This window comes from Erinaceus europaeus, chromosome 8 (assembly GCF_950295315.1).
Source record: "Erinaceus europaeus chromosome 8, mEriEur2.1, whole genome shotgun sequence".
Classification (NCBI taxonomy): domain Eukaryota; kingdom Metazoa; phylum Chordata; class Mammalia; order Eulipotyphla; family Erinaceidae; genus Erinaceus; species Erinaceus europaeus.
In genome coordinates this window covers 1,064,630-1,084,851 of record NC_080169.1, presented here as the reverse complement: position 1 = coordinate 1,084,851, position 20,222 = coordinate 1,064,630, and the positions used below count along the sequence as shown (strand labels likewise).

The window sequence follows — 20,222 nt, the reverse complement described above, 5'->3', positions numbered from 1 at the left end:
CTTTCTTGAACAACTTCTATAAAGATACCAAACAATTGGACCACCTGTTCCTTATCTTTCTGATAATTAAGATATATAAATAGAACCATTTAAAGCTCCCCCCCCACACACACCCATGGTGAGGGACATAGGCCACCACTCCTGTGAATGATGTTGGGGGGAGAGGGAGGCCTCAGCACTGTGGCATTTTGATGTCTCTTCTGCCTTCCTTCTATCTCTATCTCTGGCTCTGGCTCTCTGTCTGTCTTTTACTTGTATTTTTACTTTATTTGGGGGTTAATGGTTTATAGTTCAGCTGTTGCCACATGGGTGTAATTTCTCAGCTCCCTGTGATAGGTGTCTGCAAAACACTCTTAACATCAACTTTGGTCTTTTTAACATCATCATGCACCAGGGTCCCAAACCGCACTTGAGCCCCCACACTTTCCCTCCTCCCCCAGAGCCCTACATTGGTGCAATATACCATGTCTCTTTTCTTTCTTTCTAAAATATATTTTTCTCTCTTTCTTAATATTTTTACTTACTTATTGTTGGACAGACACAGAGAGGAGATAGAGAGGGAGAGAGACACCTGCAGCCCTGCTTCACCACTCATGAAGCTTTCCCCCTGAAGGTGGGGACCAGGGGCTTGAGCCTGGGTCTTTGCGCACTGTAAATGAGCGTACTCAATCAGGTGCACCACTGCCTGGCCCACCATGTCTCTTTATCTCTCTCTTTTTTCAGTGGGAAAAAGTCAAACCAGAGTGGCAAAGCTCCAACAATGTAAAAGTGTAAAAAAAAAAAAAAAAAAAAACCCACATCATTAATAAACTTATATTGATTCAATTTGGAAGTAAAATTTAAGTATGTTGAGGCAGATAAAATTTATTACTGTACTTAAAAAACTAAAATTCTTGCCGGACTCCCCTTGTTTGGTTGGGGACAAAAGCTAAACGGTAGTTCCACAGCCCACATGAGGAAGGGGAGCATAACTGAGGGAGCCTGGCAGTCCAGGCACCTGCTCAGTGGGACCAGGGGTGCTTGTTGTTAGATGCGTGACCACCCAAGGAAGTGAATTATGGTTTATCCAACTTCAGAGGAGAGGCCATGAAACTACCACATCGTTTCCTTCACGTGTCATTTAGAGGCAAACAGAAGCCTCAACAGAAACAGAAAATGAACAAACCTAGGAAAACCTCCTCAAAGATTCAGGTTCTGATAGTCCACTGATGCTTTTCTTAAAGACGTTTTTGGCTTGTTTTATTTTAATATTTTTCATGGGGTAGATGCATAAATCAAGGGAGAAAGGAGAGACAGAGAGGGAAAGAGACAGAGAAACACCTCCAGCACCACTTTACAACTTGCGGATAGTTTCCCCTGCAAGTGGGGGCCAGGGGCTCGAACCCAGGTGCATGTGCACACTCATGTACTGTGTAGTACTAGTGCCTAACCAGGCGTGTTACCATCCCGTCCCGTCCATTAATTCTTAAAGGTCAGTAGAACGGCCAGTGAGATGAGCAGTAACTGGAAAGTGCTGGGATTCGTAAATATCATTTCAAGATAGCTGACAGTTATCATTTTAAGCACCAAAGCTGAGTAAAGCAGTCTGATGAGAGTGCTTCTTGTTTCTCAGCCAAATTCAAGGAAACACAGAACATATTTTAACTCTACCTTGGGATTTTACATCACCCTTTATAAACATCAGTTCTTGCAGTTTGCATCTCGTCATATTCTCAATAGACTTGTGAAGCTGAGAAGACCCTAGACTGACACTGTTTTAACATTTTCTTCTTTGACTCTACTGGATTCCATGCCCCCTCTCCCGTTTTATCTCTTGTTGTCAACTGTGGTTTCTATGTGGTTGTCATCGTGCTGCCTCTGGCTTCCAGCCCATCTTTCTTTCCCATCTAATGAACACTTGCCTATTTAAACAGAAATCAAGTAGGAAATGTCGTTAGTGTTCCTGTAAAATCCAGGCCAGCAGTCCCTGAGTTGGGGGTGGTTGACTGTCCTTTAAATAAGTATATAAGAGTTCTAGCAAGTGCACCATTTACTTATCTGTTCAGAATCCTTGCACTCAATTTCTGGAAGAATGGGTGATTCCAGTATTTAGGAAAAAAAATGTTGTTGGTTAAGCGGATGGCTACTAGATAAAGTCATTCCTCTTTTCACCACAGCATTCCTGAATGGCTAGAGTTTTGGGAAGAAGATCCAGTGGAGATTCTCTTGGATCTGGGGTTTGGTATTGATGAGCCAGACATCTGCACACAGATCCCAGCCAGGTTCCTGGGCTGTGTCTCAGCAGCCAGAGGAATCAACATCCGTGTTTTTCTCAAGGCACAAAAGCAGCGCATGGATATCGAGAACCCAAGCCTCTACGGTAAGCGAAGAGCACGTGGACCCAAGTGCCAGCATGGTGGTGAGTGGTCACGTGGACCACGGCATTTAAAGGGAAGGGCTGGCTCGCACGTAGCAGTCAACCCGTCCTTGCAGTGAAGCAAGCAGCAAGGTCTGTGTCCTGATCATTCTACCTGCAGGAGGAAGACATGCTTCCTAGTTCCTTACTCATAGCCTGGGCTCCACCATCTGGAATCTCACTGACAGACAGCAGTGACAGGAAAATAATATTCAATTAAATTAAATTAAAATAAAATGCATAAAATAAATTAGGAAGTGGAGAATTATACTCACCATTCCAATGCACACCTACTAGATCTCTTCAGATTTTATTGTCCAAAATAAGTCACAGGGTCTCACTTCATTTCTTTTTTCTTTATGAAATATTTATTTAGTATAGAGACAGAGAGATTGAAAGGTAAGGGGGGAGAGGGAGAGAGAGAGAGGCCCGCAGCACTGCTTTGTGGCTTGTGAAGCTCCCCCTGGCAGGGGGGAGAGGGAGAGAGAGAGAGGCCCGCAGCACTGCTTTGTGGCTTGTGAAGCTCCCCCTGGCAGGTGGGGAAGGTCTCATCTAACTTGCAAGTGGTGCATGATTCATAATTTCCCTGTATACCCAGAAGGAAGATAACATGGTAATACTAGTGAAAAGAAAACACACCATGGTCACATACCCAGGAAGCAGAGAAGCCAGCCTCTGGCAAGGGCTGTAATGAGTCACTAGGTGAAGCTTTCACCGTCTCCTCCTTGAGGTCAGCTGAAAGTGTTAGTTATTAACCAGTCATGTCCGCAGATGAGTGGGCTGATGGTGTCTAAAACATTTGAGATTATGCTTGCTACTATTTACCCCCAACTAGTGGTCAGTGGGAACTTTTCTCAAGGATATTCATGGGGTACTTATACTATGTTCACATAACTTGGGGATATATGTCCTGCAGTGAATCACACTTTTTGTTTAAGTTTTCTATTATCTACGTTTATTTGTTGGATAAAGACAGCCCAAATTGAAAGGGGATTTGGAGACTGAGAGTAACAGAGAGGGGGTCAGTCAGTAGCACAGTGGGTTAAGCCCACATGGTGCGAAGTGCAAGGACCAGCTTAAGGATCCTGGTTCGAGCAGAAATCAATTGACTAAAAGTTAACTTAGATAAAACTTCTCTCAACAAATAGCTGGCACAGGAGCTTCACTTAGACCTTCCATTTTAGTGTGTTTCCCTTGTTTTTATGAATACAGAGACAGGTCTCAAGAGTCCTATCAATATACATATTTTAAATTACACTCAGGTCGGGCGGTAGCACAGCAGATTAATTGCATGTGGTGCAAAGCACACGGACCAGCCTAAAGATCCTGGTTCCAGAGCCCCCGGCTCCCCACCTGCAGGGGAGTCGCTTCCCAGGCAGTGAAGCAGGTCTGCAGGTGTCTGTCTTTCTCTCCCCTCTTTCTGTTTCCCCTCCTCTCTCCATTTCTTTCTGTTCTATCCAACAACACCAATGGCAACAATAACGACAACAACAAGGGCAACAAAATGGGAAAAAGGTAGCCTCCAAGAGCCATGGATTCCTAGTGCCAGCAATAACCCTGGAGGCAAAAAAAAAAAAAAAAAAAAGGAAAAGGAAAAGTCGCACTCATCTGGAGATGTGAATACAATGCTCAGTGCCCATCACTGTTGTCTCTAGTGCTGGGAAAGCTGAGCCCTTGATCACCTTTACTTGAGGAAAGACACAGTTGTGTACATTTGAGGAGTGTTGGAGCTCACTTGTGATTTGTGAAGTGATAAGGAGTAGGTGTTGTGTTGGTCCTTCATATTGATTTTTTTTTTTTTGTCTCTGGACTTCACCATTCTGGGACAACATTTTCAAACAGAGACAGTGGGAGACAGTTAAAGACACCGCAGCACTGAGCCTCCCCCAGTGCTGTGGAGATGGGGCTCAAACCAGGGCTAAGCAGGCACTCTCTCATGGGCGTTATCTTGTCTCATTTCCATCTCCACCACTTACACTTTGCTGATAGTGAGTGGGCGAAGCCTGTCTCTGTCTAGTCAACGCTTTTGACTCCAGGAAGTTGAGAACTTCCAGTGTGAAACAAGCAGGGATACAATTAGGTGGTTGTTCTCAAAGGACAGAACTATTCTTTGTTCACAGTCAATACAGAAAGCTTCGGGGCTGGGTGGTGGCTGGTGCACCAGGTTAAGCACACACAGCACTATATGCAAGGACCTGGCTTCAAACCCCCAGCACCCATCAGGGGGAAAGTTTCACGAGTGGTGAAGTAGGGCTGTAGGTGTCTTTCTGTCTCTCTCCCTTTCTATTTCCTCTAAATTTCCTCTCTTTCCTATCAAAAGGTAGGAGGCAGGAGAAGCAGTAAGAATGAATTGATTCATGGTTCAAGATACCCAAAGGCAAAAAACAAACAAACAAAGAAAGCACTTCAGATTATTGTGTTCTCTGGACTAAGTGAACTCATTAAATTGATAGGTTTTATTTTAATCTAAGTATAAAATCTGCTATGGGATGGCTATTAAGACCATCATAAAAGTGGAATTATGATTTAATTGTAACCTCGGGCTCCCAAAAGAGATTTAGTTGCAAACAAAGATGAATGCAAAAAGAAAATGTTATCAGAATGCTTCTGAAAACACCCAGAGACCCAAGTCTCTCTGGGTTATAAAAGGTTATCGCATTCCTCTGTATAGGAGAAACCCAGTACCATTTTGGAATAGGCATTAGTCAATGCCTTCTTTCAGACAAAAGGAAACAGGTAGGCTCGAAGCCATGCTATGGAAGAGTGAACAGCATTGTTGGATAGGAGCCATGAGGACAGAGAGAGGGAAACAGCCCGCATGTGACCCTTGATCGTTGCTGAGCTATGCAGCCCTGTGTGTTATCACTGGGACTGAAGAAGGCTATGCAAGAAAACAGGACGTTCTGTTTACACATCTAAGTTTGATTATCTGCCGGTGTAAAATATACTTAATTTGGTTTTTTTTCCAAAATAGCAATATATTCCCAAGTTATCTTGTGATGTATTAGTTCTCTCCCAAAACGCTATTTAATTTGATACTTAAGTAACCGTCTAAATGACTGAGAGCTGAGCGTTCAGAAAGACAAGCTGTAGAAGCTGGTTTGTTTGCAGAGGTCAGTGGATTTTCACAATGAATGACTGTCTCCACCTAGAAGGCCAAAGACCACATCTTCCCTTCCTGAACCTTGCATATTCATCTTAACTACCAAGATGTGTTTTGTGTCTGCACAGCAGATGAGGTGAATGTGGAAAATAAGATAGATATTATAACCTTTCTTCTTCAAAGAGACCAACCACTTACTATGTGCTTGGCACACAGTTCAGCATCAAGTATCTATTTACTTTGTGGTCACACTGCCAGTGATTGGTTTACCCAGGCTTGTGGTCCAGCCCTCCGGAGTCCATGTTCATCAGGACTTTTCTGTTCTCTCAGGTGACTGGGTAGACGGAGGTATTGGAAGTGATGCTGTGGCTAGCAACCTCCTAACACTGTGAAATGATGCTCACTGCCAAGAGACCCAGGCCCATTCTTTTATATGTAGCTTAGTACAGAAAGCATTGAGTGAAATACAAAAGTAAATATAGAAAGTATAAAACTAAATGTAAACAATGCAGGTGTCCTCAGCTTCTTGAAAGTTTGCATGTGCCATTCCACTCCTAGGAAAGAACAACAGATCCTCAGATTATGTTGTTTTGTTCAATGAAATTTCATTATAACATTAATGAGAAAATAAGAATCCTGGGTGATTTTATAAATGATGTTAATCAGGGGCCTACTTTTGTATGTGTCATTATCCTTTTGTTTCTTTTTGCTTATAGTCAGAGTTATAAAAATCTGTGGATGACATTAAATGAGACCTTATACCTATTTTCACTAACTGAAAGAAATCCAGGAGCTGTATGGTGGCGCGCCTGGTTGAGCACACACGTTCCAGTGCGCAAGGACCCAGGTTTGAGACCCTGGTCCCCACCTGCAGGGGGAAATTTTTGCAAGTGATGAAGCAGGGCTGCAGGTATCTCTCTGTCTCTCTATCTCCCCATCCCCTTTCAGTTTCTGGCTGTCTCTATCCAGCAAATACATAAAAATGTAAAGAAGAAGAAACCCAAAGAAGGTTTTTTACTTTTATGACAAAAGGTAAAAAGTGAAAGCACAGTGTTAGTTTTACTGCAGTTGGTCTAGAGGTGGCCCGCACAGCAGGCTGAGAGCGGCACCACCAGCTGCCTCCCCAGGAACCACTGTGCAGAGACAGAGCACTGAGTGCACCACGCCTGCATTGACTGTGTATATGTCAGTGCTGCTTTAGACTGCATGTTGTCTGGCACAGTCTAATAGGTCACTTTTTACTTCAGAAAGACAAAACCTTCAGCACGTATGTTAATGGCAACTGCTTCTTCACTTTGCATCATTCTGGCTTACAAGTCATGTCTTAGGAAGTTTTTTTAATTTTTCTTTCTTTATTCCCTTTTGTTGCCCTTGTTGTTTGATTGTTATAGTTATTGTTGTTGTTGTTATTGATGTCATTGTTGGATAGGACAGAGAGAAATGGAGAGGGGAGGGGAAGACAGAGAGGAGGAGAGAAAGACAGACAGCTGCAGACCTGCTTCACCGCCTGTGAAGCGACTCCCCTGCAGGAACCGGGATCCTTACATGGGTCCTTGAGCTTTGTGCCACCTGCGCTTAACCCGCTGCGCTACCTCCTGACTCCCAGGGATGTTTTTTAGTTCAACAGGAGGGGGTAAATCTGTATTTTCTTTATCCATAGAACTATGATATCTCATTATGTAGATAGTTAACTCTCTCCTCAACAAGGGTATGTGCTGACTTGAGATCACTCCCCATCTTGAAATCTCACGTTATCAGTGCTTCTCAGTGAAGTTTCCTATGGAATGACCTCAGCTGAAAACTGTATTCTCTGTTTTATTTCATCATTTTGTACAGGTCGTTTCCAACAGGTAAAACTCCTGGACCATGTAGCCAGTGCCTTCTCATCTTTGCTGAATGATGTTAACATCCTGCCAAACAAAACTGAAGAGAAAGCTGGAGAAAAGAGTAGACAAAGAGCCTCCGCCAGTGGGGCTCAGGAGAATCAGAAGAGAGTGGGTGAACTCTTCAGAAGAGCTTCCAAACAGAGCCTCAGATTGGATTGCAGTCCTGAAGCACCAAAGTCCTCGAGGATGCAGAGCACATCTTCCATCACCTCTGCAAAACCAGCAGAATGTGGAGTGATGCTGTCAGCATCGACAAACGACTGTGACCAGAGTCATCTGTCTCCATCAATGGAGGGCATGTCTCAACCAACCAAGGATACTTCGCTGCCATGTCACCCTCCCCGTGCTTTGCTGAGCAAACAGTGGCCTCACTCATCCAAGTTGGCCAAACAGGCTCTTCATTCCTGCATGTCTGATGGACCAGTGACGGACAGAACTCGAAAGGAAAACTTATTTCAGACCTGCAAGATGAAGAACTTGCCTGGCTATGGAGACAGTGCACAAGACTCTTTTGAAATGGAAGAGGTCAGTGTTGTGCCCACATACTCACTTTCCTGTTAAGATAGATATCTTTCACTAAGACTTCCTTTGGCTTCTCAGCCTCCAGCCTCTATGTTTCAATTCCTGGTTATTCCAAACGTCTGTTTAGTTTAAGACACTCGCAGTCGCTCTGGCTACAGCAGTCAGAACGTAGCTCTTGGTTACTCCTTTGTTTCCCTTGTTCATAGCTGAATCCACAGGTATTTCTGCTTCGCATCTGTTCATGCACTGTTTCAGATCAACATGTTTTTATATACTCTATAATTTTCCTCGTCTCCTCTTCTCTGAGGGTCAGTTTAATTATGTCCTTCACTGTCATAGCTTTGGCAAGGAGGGCTTATTATGGTAAAAATAGTGTGTGTGTGTGTGTGTGTGTGTGTGTGTGTGTGTGTGTGTACACAGATGATATCTCCCCAAATAGACTATCAAAAACTGCAAGTAATATGTTTATTAATAAGTGTCCAGTGATGCCAAAAACAGGACCCAAGATTTGGAAGAGGGCTGGCAATAGCGCAGTGGCTTAAACGCACGTGGTGCAAAGCACAAGGACCAGTGTAAGAATCCCCATTCCAGCCCCCGGCTCCCCACTTGCAGGGGGGCCGCTTCACAAGAGGTGAAGCAGGTCTGCAGGTGTCTGTCTTTCTCTCTCCTTCTCTGTCTTCCTGTCCTCTCTCGATCTCTCTATGTCCTATATAAGCGCAATAACAACAAGGGCAACAAAAATGGGAAAAATGGCCTCCAGGAGCAGTGGATTCATAGTGCAGGCAGGCACCGAGCCCAGCGATAACCCTGAGGCAAAAAAAAAAAGTTGGGGCTTGACTTTGATTTTTACTATAATATATGTACATACATATATATTAATTAATGGGCATTTATTTAAATATATTTACTATATGTATTATTTAATTGGTACTGTATTTTATTTGCTTGTTTGCTTGTGTTGGGGTTTGTTGAGAACTCCGTAACACAGCCTGTACCTCACACTTGTTCTGCGCTCCTTCTCCACCTTAACTCACATGGTGATTTTCACCAGCATTTAGGCAGTATCCCCGCCTGCACTGCACTTCTGTAATACATCTGCAATTTCACTCATTTCTCCATTCTTGAATTACAATGGGTAAAAAAAGGTGAGCCAGGCAAGCACACCTGGGCAAGCGCTCACATTACAGTGCACAAGGACCCAGGTTCAAGGCCCTGGTCCCCACCTGCAGGTGGAAAGCTTCATGAGTGGTGAAGCAGGGCTGCAGGTGTCTCTCTGTCTCTCTCCTTCTCTATCTCCCCCTTCCTTCCCAATTTCTGTCTCTTCCAATAACACATAAATTAATTAATTAATTAATTAATTAATTAAAAAATTGAAAGGGTAAAAATGGAACAAGATTTTTTTCCCCCTTTTACAAGTAAGTTATTGAGAAATGGGGTGGGTATCAATATACAAATCTCAAAGACGAGCCATTTATTCTTTGAGCTCTCTGTGCTTCTCAAGCAAACCACAGGAAAGTGTCATAAATCAAATATAGGAGACAGTGACAGACTTACTGACACAGTTTCTTTTTTATTTTTTATGTATAAAAAGGAAACACTGACTAAACCATAGGGTGCGAGGGGTACAACTCGGGGGTCACAGCGGGTTAAGCACAAGTTGTGCAAGGCACAAGGACCAGCGTAAGGATCCCGGTTTGAGCCCTGGCTCCCCACCTGCAGGGGAGTCGCTTCACAGGCGGTGAAGCAGGTCTGCAGGTGTCTGTCTTTCTCTCCCCCTCTCTGTCTTCCCCTCCTCTCTTCATTTCTCTCCATCCTATCCAACGACGAACAACATCATCGACAACAATAATAACAACAACAGGAGCAGTGGATTCATGGTGTAGTCACCGAACCCCAGCAATAACCCTGGAGGCAAAAAAAGAGGGGTACAACTCCACACAGTGCCCACCACCAGAACTCCGTATCCCCTCCCCTCCCCTGACAGCTTTCCTATTCTTTATCCCTCTGGGAGTATGGACCCAGGGTCATTGTGGGATGCAGAAGGTGGAAGGTCTGGCTTCTGTCATTGCTTCCCCGCTGAACATGAACATGGACAGGTCAATCCATACTCCCAGCCTGACTGACACACTTTCCATGTCACCACATACACATACTCGGGACATGTAAGGAGTAAGAAAAATCTTAACCAACTTGGATGTTGAGAGAATTGGTAGAAAATAAGGTTTAACCATAATCTGAACTTAAAAAATAAAAGTTAGGTAAATAGGATAGCCTTCCCCCTTCCACAAAGTATAAAGAAAACCTATAATATAGTCACATGAAGTTTAATACAAAGGACGTGTTCTGAGAGATGGGCCACTAGGCACGTCTGCAGCTGTGTACCACCACAGAATATAACTCCATAAACCTGGGTGAACACGTCCACTAGCAGGTAGTAGAATGCACCACACACAATATGTGGCCTGCTGTATATGCAGCTGTCCTTCGGAAACTACAGTAAGCAACACATGACTGCATTTTGCTATTAGTCATTTTAATGACTATGTATATCATGAAAATGTTACATCAAAAATAATTTTAAAACATTAAGAAATTCACCTAACTGTAATTTAAAAAAAATTTTTTCACTTAACTTTTAGAGTATCCTAATAATTATAAAGGGTAAAAATAAATTAGTTAATTAAGTAAGTAGAATTTTAGCCAATACTCTGATTTGAAAAAGAAACAGAGGTAGCATAAAAAAAAATTTTTAAGATTGATTTTGCAAAGATCCAACCCACCAGCTCAACTGTTTGAGAAAGTATTTTGAAATCTTTCTGCTCATTAGCCAGTCTGCTACATTACCAAGGACACAAACTCCAGCCCATTCTCAAGCCTTCCAGACCCTGCTAAGCCCTCAGTCGACATTCTTCAGCTTCCAGCTCCACTGTATTAGAGCAGAGGGGTCTTCATTTCAGATCACGCCTGCACACGAGAGAGCAAGGATGGGACCATCCAAATCACGAAAGAACTAAGAAAAGGATCTTGGCTCTCCCTAGCACACGCGAGACGCTCTTAAGCGACAGTTCTGTAAGGGGGTAGAGGGGCCGGTATACATTACTATATGGCAGTACTCCACCCAGGCATAACAATAGCAGCAAACAGACTCATATGTTCTTTTGTGGCACATGATAGGTATTAAGTGCAGATTTTTGTTTAATGAATACACTAACTTTAAAAAGTATTTGATGCTATTAGTACTTCTGTGACTCCCATATCAACCTGAATGCTGTGTTCAATTTCATAGCCAACTCAGTGTGTGACGTTTCTTTAATATTTGTCCAGATTTGTGGGGGGTGTGGGGAAGGAGAATCTGGGTAGCAGACAGATATAGCCCTAAAATGATATAAAAGAAACTCACAACTTGGGTTTTTGTTTTTTCTAAACTATATGTTTGAAGTATTACGTCCTCATCACACATACTGAGGTAAAAATATTTGTTCCACCCAGTACCAGTGGAGGAGTGAGGCCTGGTTGGTTTTATCTTAAATAGAACTAATGCCAGATTTGCAGCCATTTTTCAACAGCGAGTTTAAAAAAAAAATCCAATTAGAAGGAATGAAAAATATGTGTGAAACTGGCAGATTTTCATGGCATTTGAAACATAACCCAATGTATTTAACTATCTAGTTATCAGGATTTCAACTAGGATTGGCCAAATCTTACCTCCAGATCTGTCTCTGAGACCTTCCTGAAAGTCATACTCCTGGCTGAATTTGACAATTTGAATTTTTCAACAAAAGTGTGCATAGGTTTTTAATACAAAATTCAACATAGGTTTCTGTTTAACGTAGTAGACTTCAATGTTTCTTACATTTCAATAGTCTAATTATTCAGTGTATTTAGAAGTCTCTGCAACTAAAAACTTAAGACATTTCTTAACAATTATAGTAATTCACCTTTCATCTCCTTTGCCACTTGCAAGGATTCTACCCTCTTAACAGCAGGATGAGGGTGACAGCAGTCACTCGATAAGGAACGACACCTGGTTTCCAGTTTAGATAGTTTTCGGATTTTGTATTGCTTTAAATAGACAAGGCTGCAGTTTCATCGCACTAAATGCATTTTTGCAATGATAAGGTCACAGCAGAAATAATTTCCTTATTACATTGAAAAGTTATATGATTCACATACATTTGAGATACAAAATAATTAAAATTCAATGCTAAATGTGTCTCGTTAATTATAAGTATAATTTCTTTCCTTTTCTTTTTTTTAATTGGATAGGACAGAGAGAAACTGAGAAGAAGAGAGAGGAGACAGAGAGGAAAAGACAGACTCCTGCAGACTTGCTTCGCCACTCCTAAAGTATCGCCCCAGCAGGTGGGGAGCGGGGACTCAAACCTGGGTCCTTGTGCATGGTGACACGTGCACTTAACTAGGCGTGCCACTACCCCACCCCTAAAGTAATTTCTTTAAAGAAAACAGATTGATATTCTAAAAGGGAATACATATTTCTTTCTTACACTGCTGAGCCATGTCTTCACAATCTTCTGCTTATTCCTGGGTAAAAAGTCTTTCTTCACCTTATGAGCCATGATATTTGCAGTGTTTATGTATGTCTGTTCTCTTAGAGAGTGAGAGGTGGAGAGGGAGAGAAGAGAGGCACCTCTGAATGGCACCAGGACTCCCCTGGACTCCCCTTAGCATGGTACTAAAGTAGTGGATGTGATTTGAGTTAGGTTTCAATATTCAGACAACCCTTCCCAGTAAACACTATTCCAGGACAAAGCAAACTCCTCTAGCTGGATCTTCATCTCGATGTTCTTTCAAGTTGCAAAATTTGTAGTAGATCCCATCATGAAAAGAGTCACTAAGTAACTCGATGTACCTTCAAAACATGGCCTACTGTACAAACACTAAAGGTGCTGTTTATCTTTTAAGTTTTTTTTCTTTTTTATTTGATACCACAGAGCAATTGAGAGGGGAAGGGAGACAGAGAAGGAGAGAGACAGAGAGACAGAGAGACACCTGCAGACCTGTTTCACTGCTCATGAAGCCCCCCTCTCCCCCGCAGGTGGGGACTTAAAGCCAGGTCCTTGCATATGGTCAAATTTTAAGTTTTAATTGGCTGCATATAAGTAGTAAATGAATTTAAAAGAAGACCTGCAAAAACATTTCAAATACAAATATCAACTATTTACTTATATCCTGTAATTGTTTTATTCATCAAGTGTCCATAGTAAACTATTTACTTATATCCTGTAATTGTTTTATTTATCAAATGTCCATAGTAAACTGTGTTACTGTTTTTAAGAAAATGCTACTTTATTATAACAATTTTATTATCATTAGCAAAATAGTATTTTAAAATATTTTTTCTTCCCCTCTTTTTCTTTTCTTTTTTTTCCCACTATTTATTTTACTTGATAAAACAGAGAGAAATTGAGGAGGGGGTGACAGAGAAGGAGAGAGACAGAGAGACACCTGCAGCCCTGCTTCATCACTTGTGAAGCTTTCCCCCAGCAAGTGGGGACCAGGGGTTTGAACCTGGGTCCTTATGTATGGTAATACATGCACTTAACCAGGCACGCCACCACCCAACCCTAATTAAAAAAAAAAAAAACTTTATCTATTTTACTTGATAGAACAGAGAGAGATTGAGAGGGAGGGAGGGTGAGCGAGGGAGAGAGACAGAGATGCCTGTAGCACTGCTTCTCCACTTGGGAAGCATCCCCTCCTACTGGTGGGGAGGGGAGGGGGCGGGCGCGCAAACCTGGGTTCTTGTGCGTGGTAGGTAATGCGTGAGCTTAACCAAATGTGCCACCACCTGGCCCCAAAACACTACTTCTTAAAGGAATTCTGTAAGTAAATTCAGTGTATCAATTTGGAAATTAAATTTCTTTTTTTCTTTTTTAGATATTTATTTGATAGAGACAGAGGGAATTGAGCTACAAGGGGGAGAGAACGAGAGAGCCGCCTGTAGCATGGCGCCAGCACTCAGGAAGCTTCCCCAGCACCAGCGGGAGTGGAGGCGTAACCCAGGCCATGGCGCACTCAGCTGGGCGTTCCACCACCCAGTCCCAAAACTAAATTTCTGTTTGTTTTTGTTCTTCAGGGTTATCGCTGAGGCTCAGTGCCAGCACCATGAACCCACTGCTCCTGGCGGCCATTTTTTCCATGTTATTGGACAAGACAGAGAGAAACTGAAAGGGGAGGGGAGAAAGAGGAAAAGAAAGGAAAACACCCGCAGATCTGCTTCACCACTTGTAAATCCCCCCACCCCAGCTCACCCCCCGCCGCAAGTGGAGAGTGGAGGCTTGAGCCCAAATCCTTGCCTGGGCCCTTGCAGTTTGTGTTATATGTGCTAAACCAGGTGGGCCACCACCCAGCCCCCCCAAAAATTAAATTTCTTTTCACCAAAGTCTATGTAGCAACTGAGTTTTGAAGTTTCTGTGGCTTCCCACAAGTTTACCAAGTTGTAAATAATCCCCTTTGAGAGCCAAAGTAAAATATGACAAATAATTTGTTTTCTCCAAAATCATTTCAAAGTTGTTGGGAACAACAACAACAACAAAAAGAGTCTAGAATAATCATGTTATTTAAGTTTAATTCCGAAGCCACATCTTCCAGGCAGGGGCTCTGCTTCTCCCACCCACAGTAACATTCTCTCTTCACTGCCCTGAACATTAGTCCTCCCAGTCTTTATCTAAGCGCCTTTAATATCTGACCTGTCTGCCGGCAGCAGGCTGAAAGCAGTTTGAGTTCAGATAGCGAGTTTATTTCTCTCAACGGTAATGAGTAGGCTGTCATGTGCTGATTGAGGGAGCAAAGTGAATTATGTATAAAAATCATTTCTACTACGATTGATGCATTTTGTCGTCATAGGTTCAGAGCTTTGAGGAAGAGGCCGGCAACTCTCTTGATAGGACGTCAGGAACCGTTGGTAAGAACTCATTCGTTCAAGTGCACGATTCTATCACTGTCCTTCAAAATGAGGATGTCAATCACTGGCATTAAATCTCCTGAGTGTGCATGTCTTAAATAATCTCTAAGAGGTATTGTGTCTATTTCTATGATCACTTACTCCTGCTATTTTTACCCATGACTATTGAAAAGTACTATAAATGCAAACGTGTCTATCAGTCCAAAACATTTGCCACGAATGTTCAACAGCAGTAGGACCAACACAGTGGACAGCGTGCCTACCGTTCACATGACCCAGTCAAGACATGGAATGAGTTTCCTATGAGATTGGGACTAACTGGGTGAGTCTTCTCTTACTTCTACTGGCACCTTTTTGATGCTGCCTAGTGCATGTTATGTCATTGGACTTCAGTTTCTCCATCTGTTTTAAAAAGAGATAAGTGCAAAGAATTATTTGATACCCTGTTCTTCTTCTTTCAACTTCACTGAGGTATAACTAGCTTAAGGTGCAGGATGTAATGATTTGACTAACATGTACTGCTAAGTGATTATTGAGAGTTTAGTTAACTTCCATTACTTTATATAGTTACCAAAGCGAGGGGGAAGGGGCAGGCAGTGATGCACCTGATTAAGTGCACACACTACTGTGCTCAAGGACCCGGGTTCAAGTCCCTGGTCCCCACCTGCAGGGGGGAAGCTTCACCAGTGGTGAAGTAGAGCTGCAGGTGTCTCTCTGTCACTTTGCCTCTCCAACTTCCCTCTCATTTTCTCTCTGTCTCTATCCAACAATTAATTAATTAATTAATTTTAAAAAGAAAGAGAAAAAGATAGGAAGAGATAAAAAAAACCAATAGTTTACTCTTGAAATAAGAACTTTTAGGATCAACCCTTCTAGCAAACTGAGAACAAAGCATACCGCACTGCTAGCTGTGGTCGTGACATGTGTGCTATGTCCCAGCACGATCTTCACATGTGACTTGAACTTTGTACCTTTTCATTGCATATGTCAGCTTTACCTGCTTGCTTGCCTCTTATAACTATTGATGAGATTTATTTATCCATACCCCCCACCTTCCACGTGCAGATATTTTAATTCTCTGCTAGCACTTAGACTTGAAACACAGTGATTGTAATCCTTTCTTCATATTAAGCCCTTAGTAAAAGCAAGTTGCCTAGTTGTCACTTTCCTTTATTTTTAATTAATTAGTTTTTTATTTCAGAATTACATGTGGACAGCGGTTTGAATCCACACCATTCCCACCACCAGAGTTCTGAGTCTTCACTCTCCCCACTGCAACCCACGGTAGTTCCCCTAAGGCTGTAGACATGGGCCAACCATCTTCTCTACAACTATCTGTCCACATTTATACATAGTTGCCCCCACCCCCCCATTCAATCCTCTCTTTCCCTACAAGCACTCATGATAACATAACTACCTCCATATGTCCCTCTCCTTCCCTTCTCTCTCTGGGTGCTGATGGAGCTGGAGTACAGAGCCCTCTTATCTTCATCCTGTCACTTCTCCCCCACTGGGAGTCCGGACCAAGGTTGTTATTGGGGGAGCAGAAGGTAGAAGTTCTGGCTTCTGTAATTGCTTCTCTACTGAGCGTGGGTGTTAGCAGGTGGATCCACACCCACATCCTGTTTCTATCTCTCTCTAGTGGACCAGGGCTCTGGAGAGGTGAGGGTTCCGGACACATTGGTGAGGTCGTCTGCCCAGAGAAGTCAGGATGGAGTCATGGTTGCATCTGTAGCTTGATGTCTGCAAAGTGAGATGACCTAAGTTGAGACAAGATGGTTAATGAGCAGGAACCAAAAAGTAGGATCAGAGCAGATGAGGTTAAGGATTTTAGGGTAGAAGAAAGCTAGGAAAACCATGTTAGGCATGTTCCTGGGGGCACACAACTATGGTAGTCTTGCTTGGGTTTGGTAGCTAGCCTGAAGTTGGATAAGAATATTGTCTGAGGGGCTGGGTAGTGGCATATAGGTTTAAGCGCACATAGTATGAAGCACAAGGACGCCCACAAGGATCCTGGTTCAAGCCCCTGCTCCCCACCCGCACGGCAGGGGGGGGGAGTCACTTTACAGGTGGTGAAGCAGGTCTGCAGGTATCTATCTTTCTCTCCCCCTCTCTATCTTCCCCTTCCCTCTAAATTTGTCTCTGTCCTATCCAATAAAAAAAAAAAAAAGGAAAGAATGGCCACCTGGAGCAGTGCAGGCACTAAGCCCCAGTGATGACCCTGGAGGAGACCGTGTCAGAGTACAGAATAAGGGCTAGAAAGTCGGATTAGGGCAGAGGGTAGCCCCCGTTCTTGAAAAAGAAATCTGTGGCTAAAATTAACTATTTGCCTCCATCCACCTTCTCCGGGGCACATATATATATATTTAGCACCAGAGCCTGTGTGACCTCTACGTCCCTGTGGGTCTGAGCTCACAGCTCATGGTCACATCTGAAGCACATTGCAGGCTGCACTCATTTCAGGACCAGTCTTTTTAGAATGGCAGGTCAGGATACCCCCAGCCTCCCTTCCTACTGTCGTTGCTTTATGGTGAGCACAGGGTCCTGGGAGGGCTCACAAGATGCCGTTCCTTATGGAAGCGACCAGTGGTGGTGGAGAGAGGGACCTTTAGAGATCTAGTCCCACCATATGTGTACAGGAACCCAAGGATTCCCTAACTAGGGCCCCAGATGATGAGGTGGTGTGATATTGACCAAATAGGCCATTATTAAGTGGGCCGGTCTCTTTCCCTTATCCACCTAGTTGTAACTTTCCAAAGCACCTTTGGAATGATGCCACATCCTTCCATACGACAGAGAAGGAAACCTCTCTCTGGCCCTCGCTCTCACGCATCAGCTCAGCCATCACGTGACTCCGCATTTCCACGCTCCTGCACCAGAGTGAGAAGTAGACAGGGATTAGTGAAGCAAGATATAGCAGATGAAGCTTCTGCACATCCTGGAAGGAAATATGCAAATTTTTAATTTAATTTAGTGTGTGGTGTCAAATACATCTTTTTCATTACAAAGTGTATGTATGGGGCTCATTTTGCTAAATGCTATTTAGAAATTATGCATTAGTAATTATGAGGTCCTGCTGATTACAAAAAATGTTATCCTGCTCTTTGAAGTAATTACCACATAACCTGCATTGAGGTTTATAAGACAAAAAAATAAGCATCTGTTTTGCATCTAATTGAAGGCTTCTCAATGAAGCTGGAGTTCCCTCTTGCTAATAGAAATGGCCTTTCTTGACAATCAATTAAGAGATCTGCCGGCATCATCATGCAAGGCGCATCAGTCATTCCAAAAAAAAAAAAAGATTTTTATTTTAGAAGCATGATAAAGGGACTATTCTGTATGTAGTCTCAAACTGAGAAATTAATGTAAGATATGTGAAAGTTAACCTAGTGGAGAAAAGATGAATTGTAGTAAATCAAGAGTGGTTTTATTGCTTTCAACAATGGTGTTGGGTCAGCAAGGAAGCTCACCTGGGCAAGGAGCCTGCTCTGCCATGTCCAGGATCCAGGGCCCACCCAGCCCTCACCACAGCAGGCCAAACTTCAGCTCCATGCCCGGGATCCAGGGCCCACCCAGCCCTCACCACAGCAGGCCAAACTTCAGTTTTATGGTATATTCCCCTCTTTCCTTCCTGTCTATCACCTATCTATCTGTCTGTCTGTCTGAAAATGTGGGCTCAGAACAGTGAAGCCCTGGCAACAAAAAAAAATATATGGTATTGCTAACCCAAGGGAAAGCAAAAAATAGGATTGTGAAAACATATAAAACCAGTTCAATTAATGGGAGAAAGGGAAATTACTTTTTATTATTTGATATTGTCACTTTAATAGATGAAGAGGGTGATAGAGAAAAATAGTTAGGTATAATTATTTACTTAGGGTTCAAAAGTGAATTTAGTCAAAAGATGAAATCAAATCGACCATCTTGATCAATGGAGGGTAGCAGCAGAGATGCTGGCCTAGTTCCAAGCCACACTCCTATTCTCTGTCCTGGAAGTATCCGTTCTTGAATATTCCCTTTGGGCATCCGATCATCACATGTGGAGAGGCCCGAGCCACAAGGGGCTGTCACAAGTAGGCACTGTAGTGAACAGTCTTGAATGGGTCCTCATATGAATAAGGCATCTTACTATTATTCTGTATTGAACAGCCCGTCCAGCCTCCTGAGGTGCATGAGTGCAACTGCATGAGAGAGTCCAGGAGAAATCTGCCCAAGAGCTGAGTAGCCCACAGAATCATGATATTAGCAGATAATAGCCAAGTATTGTTACAGGTCTTATATATAACACCTGTTATAAGTCCCAGGTAAACTCTTGAAATCCCATTAAAACGTACTTTACAGGTGCTACATTTGTCTACTCACAACAGCCTAAACTCTGGGAGACAGTATATATTCTGAGCATTATCCTGAATGAATCTGAGCAAAATTACTTCTTATTAATTATGATGGGAATCCAAAACAGCAAATACTCCGTCTTCTCTTCACTGGATTTTTTTTTCACTCAAATAATCCAAGTTTAAGAAGTAAGTATATGCCAATGTTATTGTTAAAGGGGAGAAGAGCAGGGGCATCCATGTTTCAGGAGTCTTGGGAGTTCGTCTGTGTGTGTGGCAGGTGCACTGGCAAACAATTCCGAGGAGGACACCAAGGTCACAGCAGAGCTGTGCTACCAAACTGAGGTCATCATTTCCAAAAGGATCTCACTGAACTCTCAACAAAACCAATTTAGAGCAAAAAAATTCACCAGTTAATTGGCTTAGCTGAACTAGACTTCTGTGAAACTTTAAAAGCCCTGGACTGGAGAGACAGCATAATGGTTCTGTAAAAGGCTCTCCTGCCTGAGGCTCTGAGCTCCCAGGTTCAATATCAAGCACCTTTCTTCCTCTAGCTCTCATTTAAATAAAACTGTTCTAATAAATTTTTTTTTTAAAAAAAGAAACTTTAAAAGTACTTAAAAATGAATCGTATCAGGCTGGAGGGGCACAATTGAGCTCAAAGGTTACAGTGCACAAGGGCCCAAGTTCAAACCCCTTGTCCCTTCCTGCAAGGAGAAAGCTTCACAAGTGGGGAAGCAGTGTTACAAGACAATCTCTCTCTGTCTCTCTCTCTCTGTCTCTTTGTCTCTCTCTCTCTCTCTCACTTATCTGCCCCTTCCCTCTAGGTTTCTCTTTGTTTCCATCCAATAAATAATAATTAAATATAAGTTAAAAAATAAATGAATATTCCCATTAAACATGAAGAGATGACATCTATGTCTGCAATAGGTAAACATTCCATATAGATAAAATACACTATGTCAGGCTCTTATTTTGATAGTCGCTATATATTTCCTCATAGGTCATTTCCCACAGTAACTATCAACTCAGAGCAACAATTTTTTTTAAATGTCTT

At 42.7% G+C, this 20,222-nt stretch overlaps 2 protein-coding genes across 2 annotated transcripts in view; both read left to right on the top strand.

Annotated features, from left to right (window-relative positions):
* Positions 1 to 20,222, top strand: part of PPP1R17 (protein phosphatase 1 regulatory subunit 17) — a 749,123-nt gene that overhangs the window by 625,235 nt on the left and 103,666 nt on the right. The gene's annotated exons all lie outside the window — the stretch shown is intronic.
* Positions 1 to 20,222, top strand: part of ITPRID1 (ITPR interacting domain containing 1) — a 95,847-nt gene that overhangs the window by 22,797 nt on the left and 52,828 nt on the right. Inside the window, exons 6-8 of the mRNA XM_016191658.2 lie at positions 2,157 to 2,359; positions 7,335 to 7,909; positions 14,774 to 14,831. Coding sequence (XP_016047144.2) covers positions 2,157 to 2,359; positions 7,335 to 7,909; positions 14,774 to 14,831 — 836 coding nt within the window. The remainder of the gene's footprint in view (positions 1 to 2,156; positions 2,360 to 7,334; positions 7,910 to 14,773; positions 14,832 to 20,222) is intronic.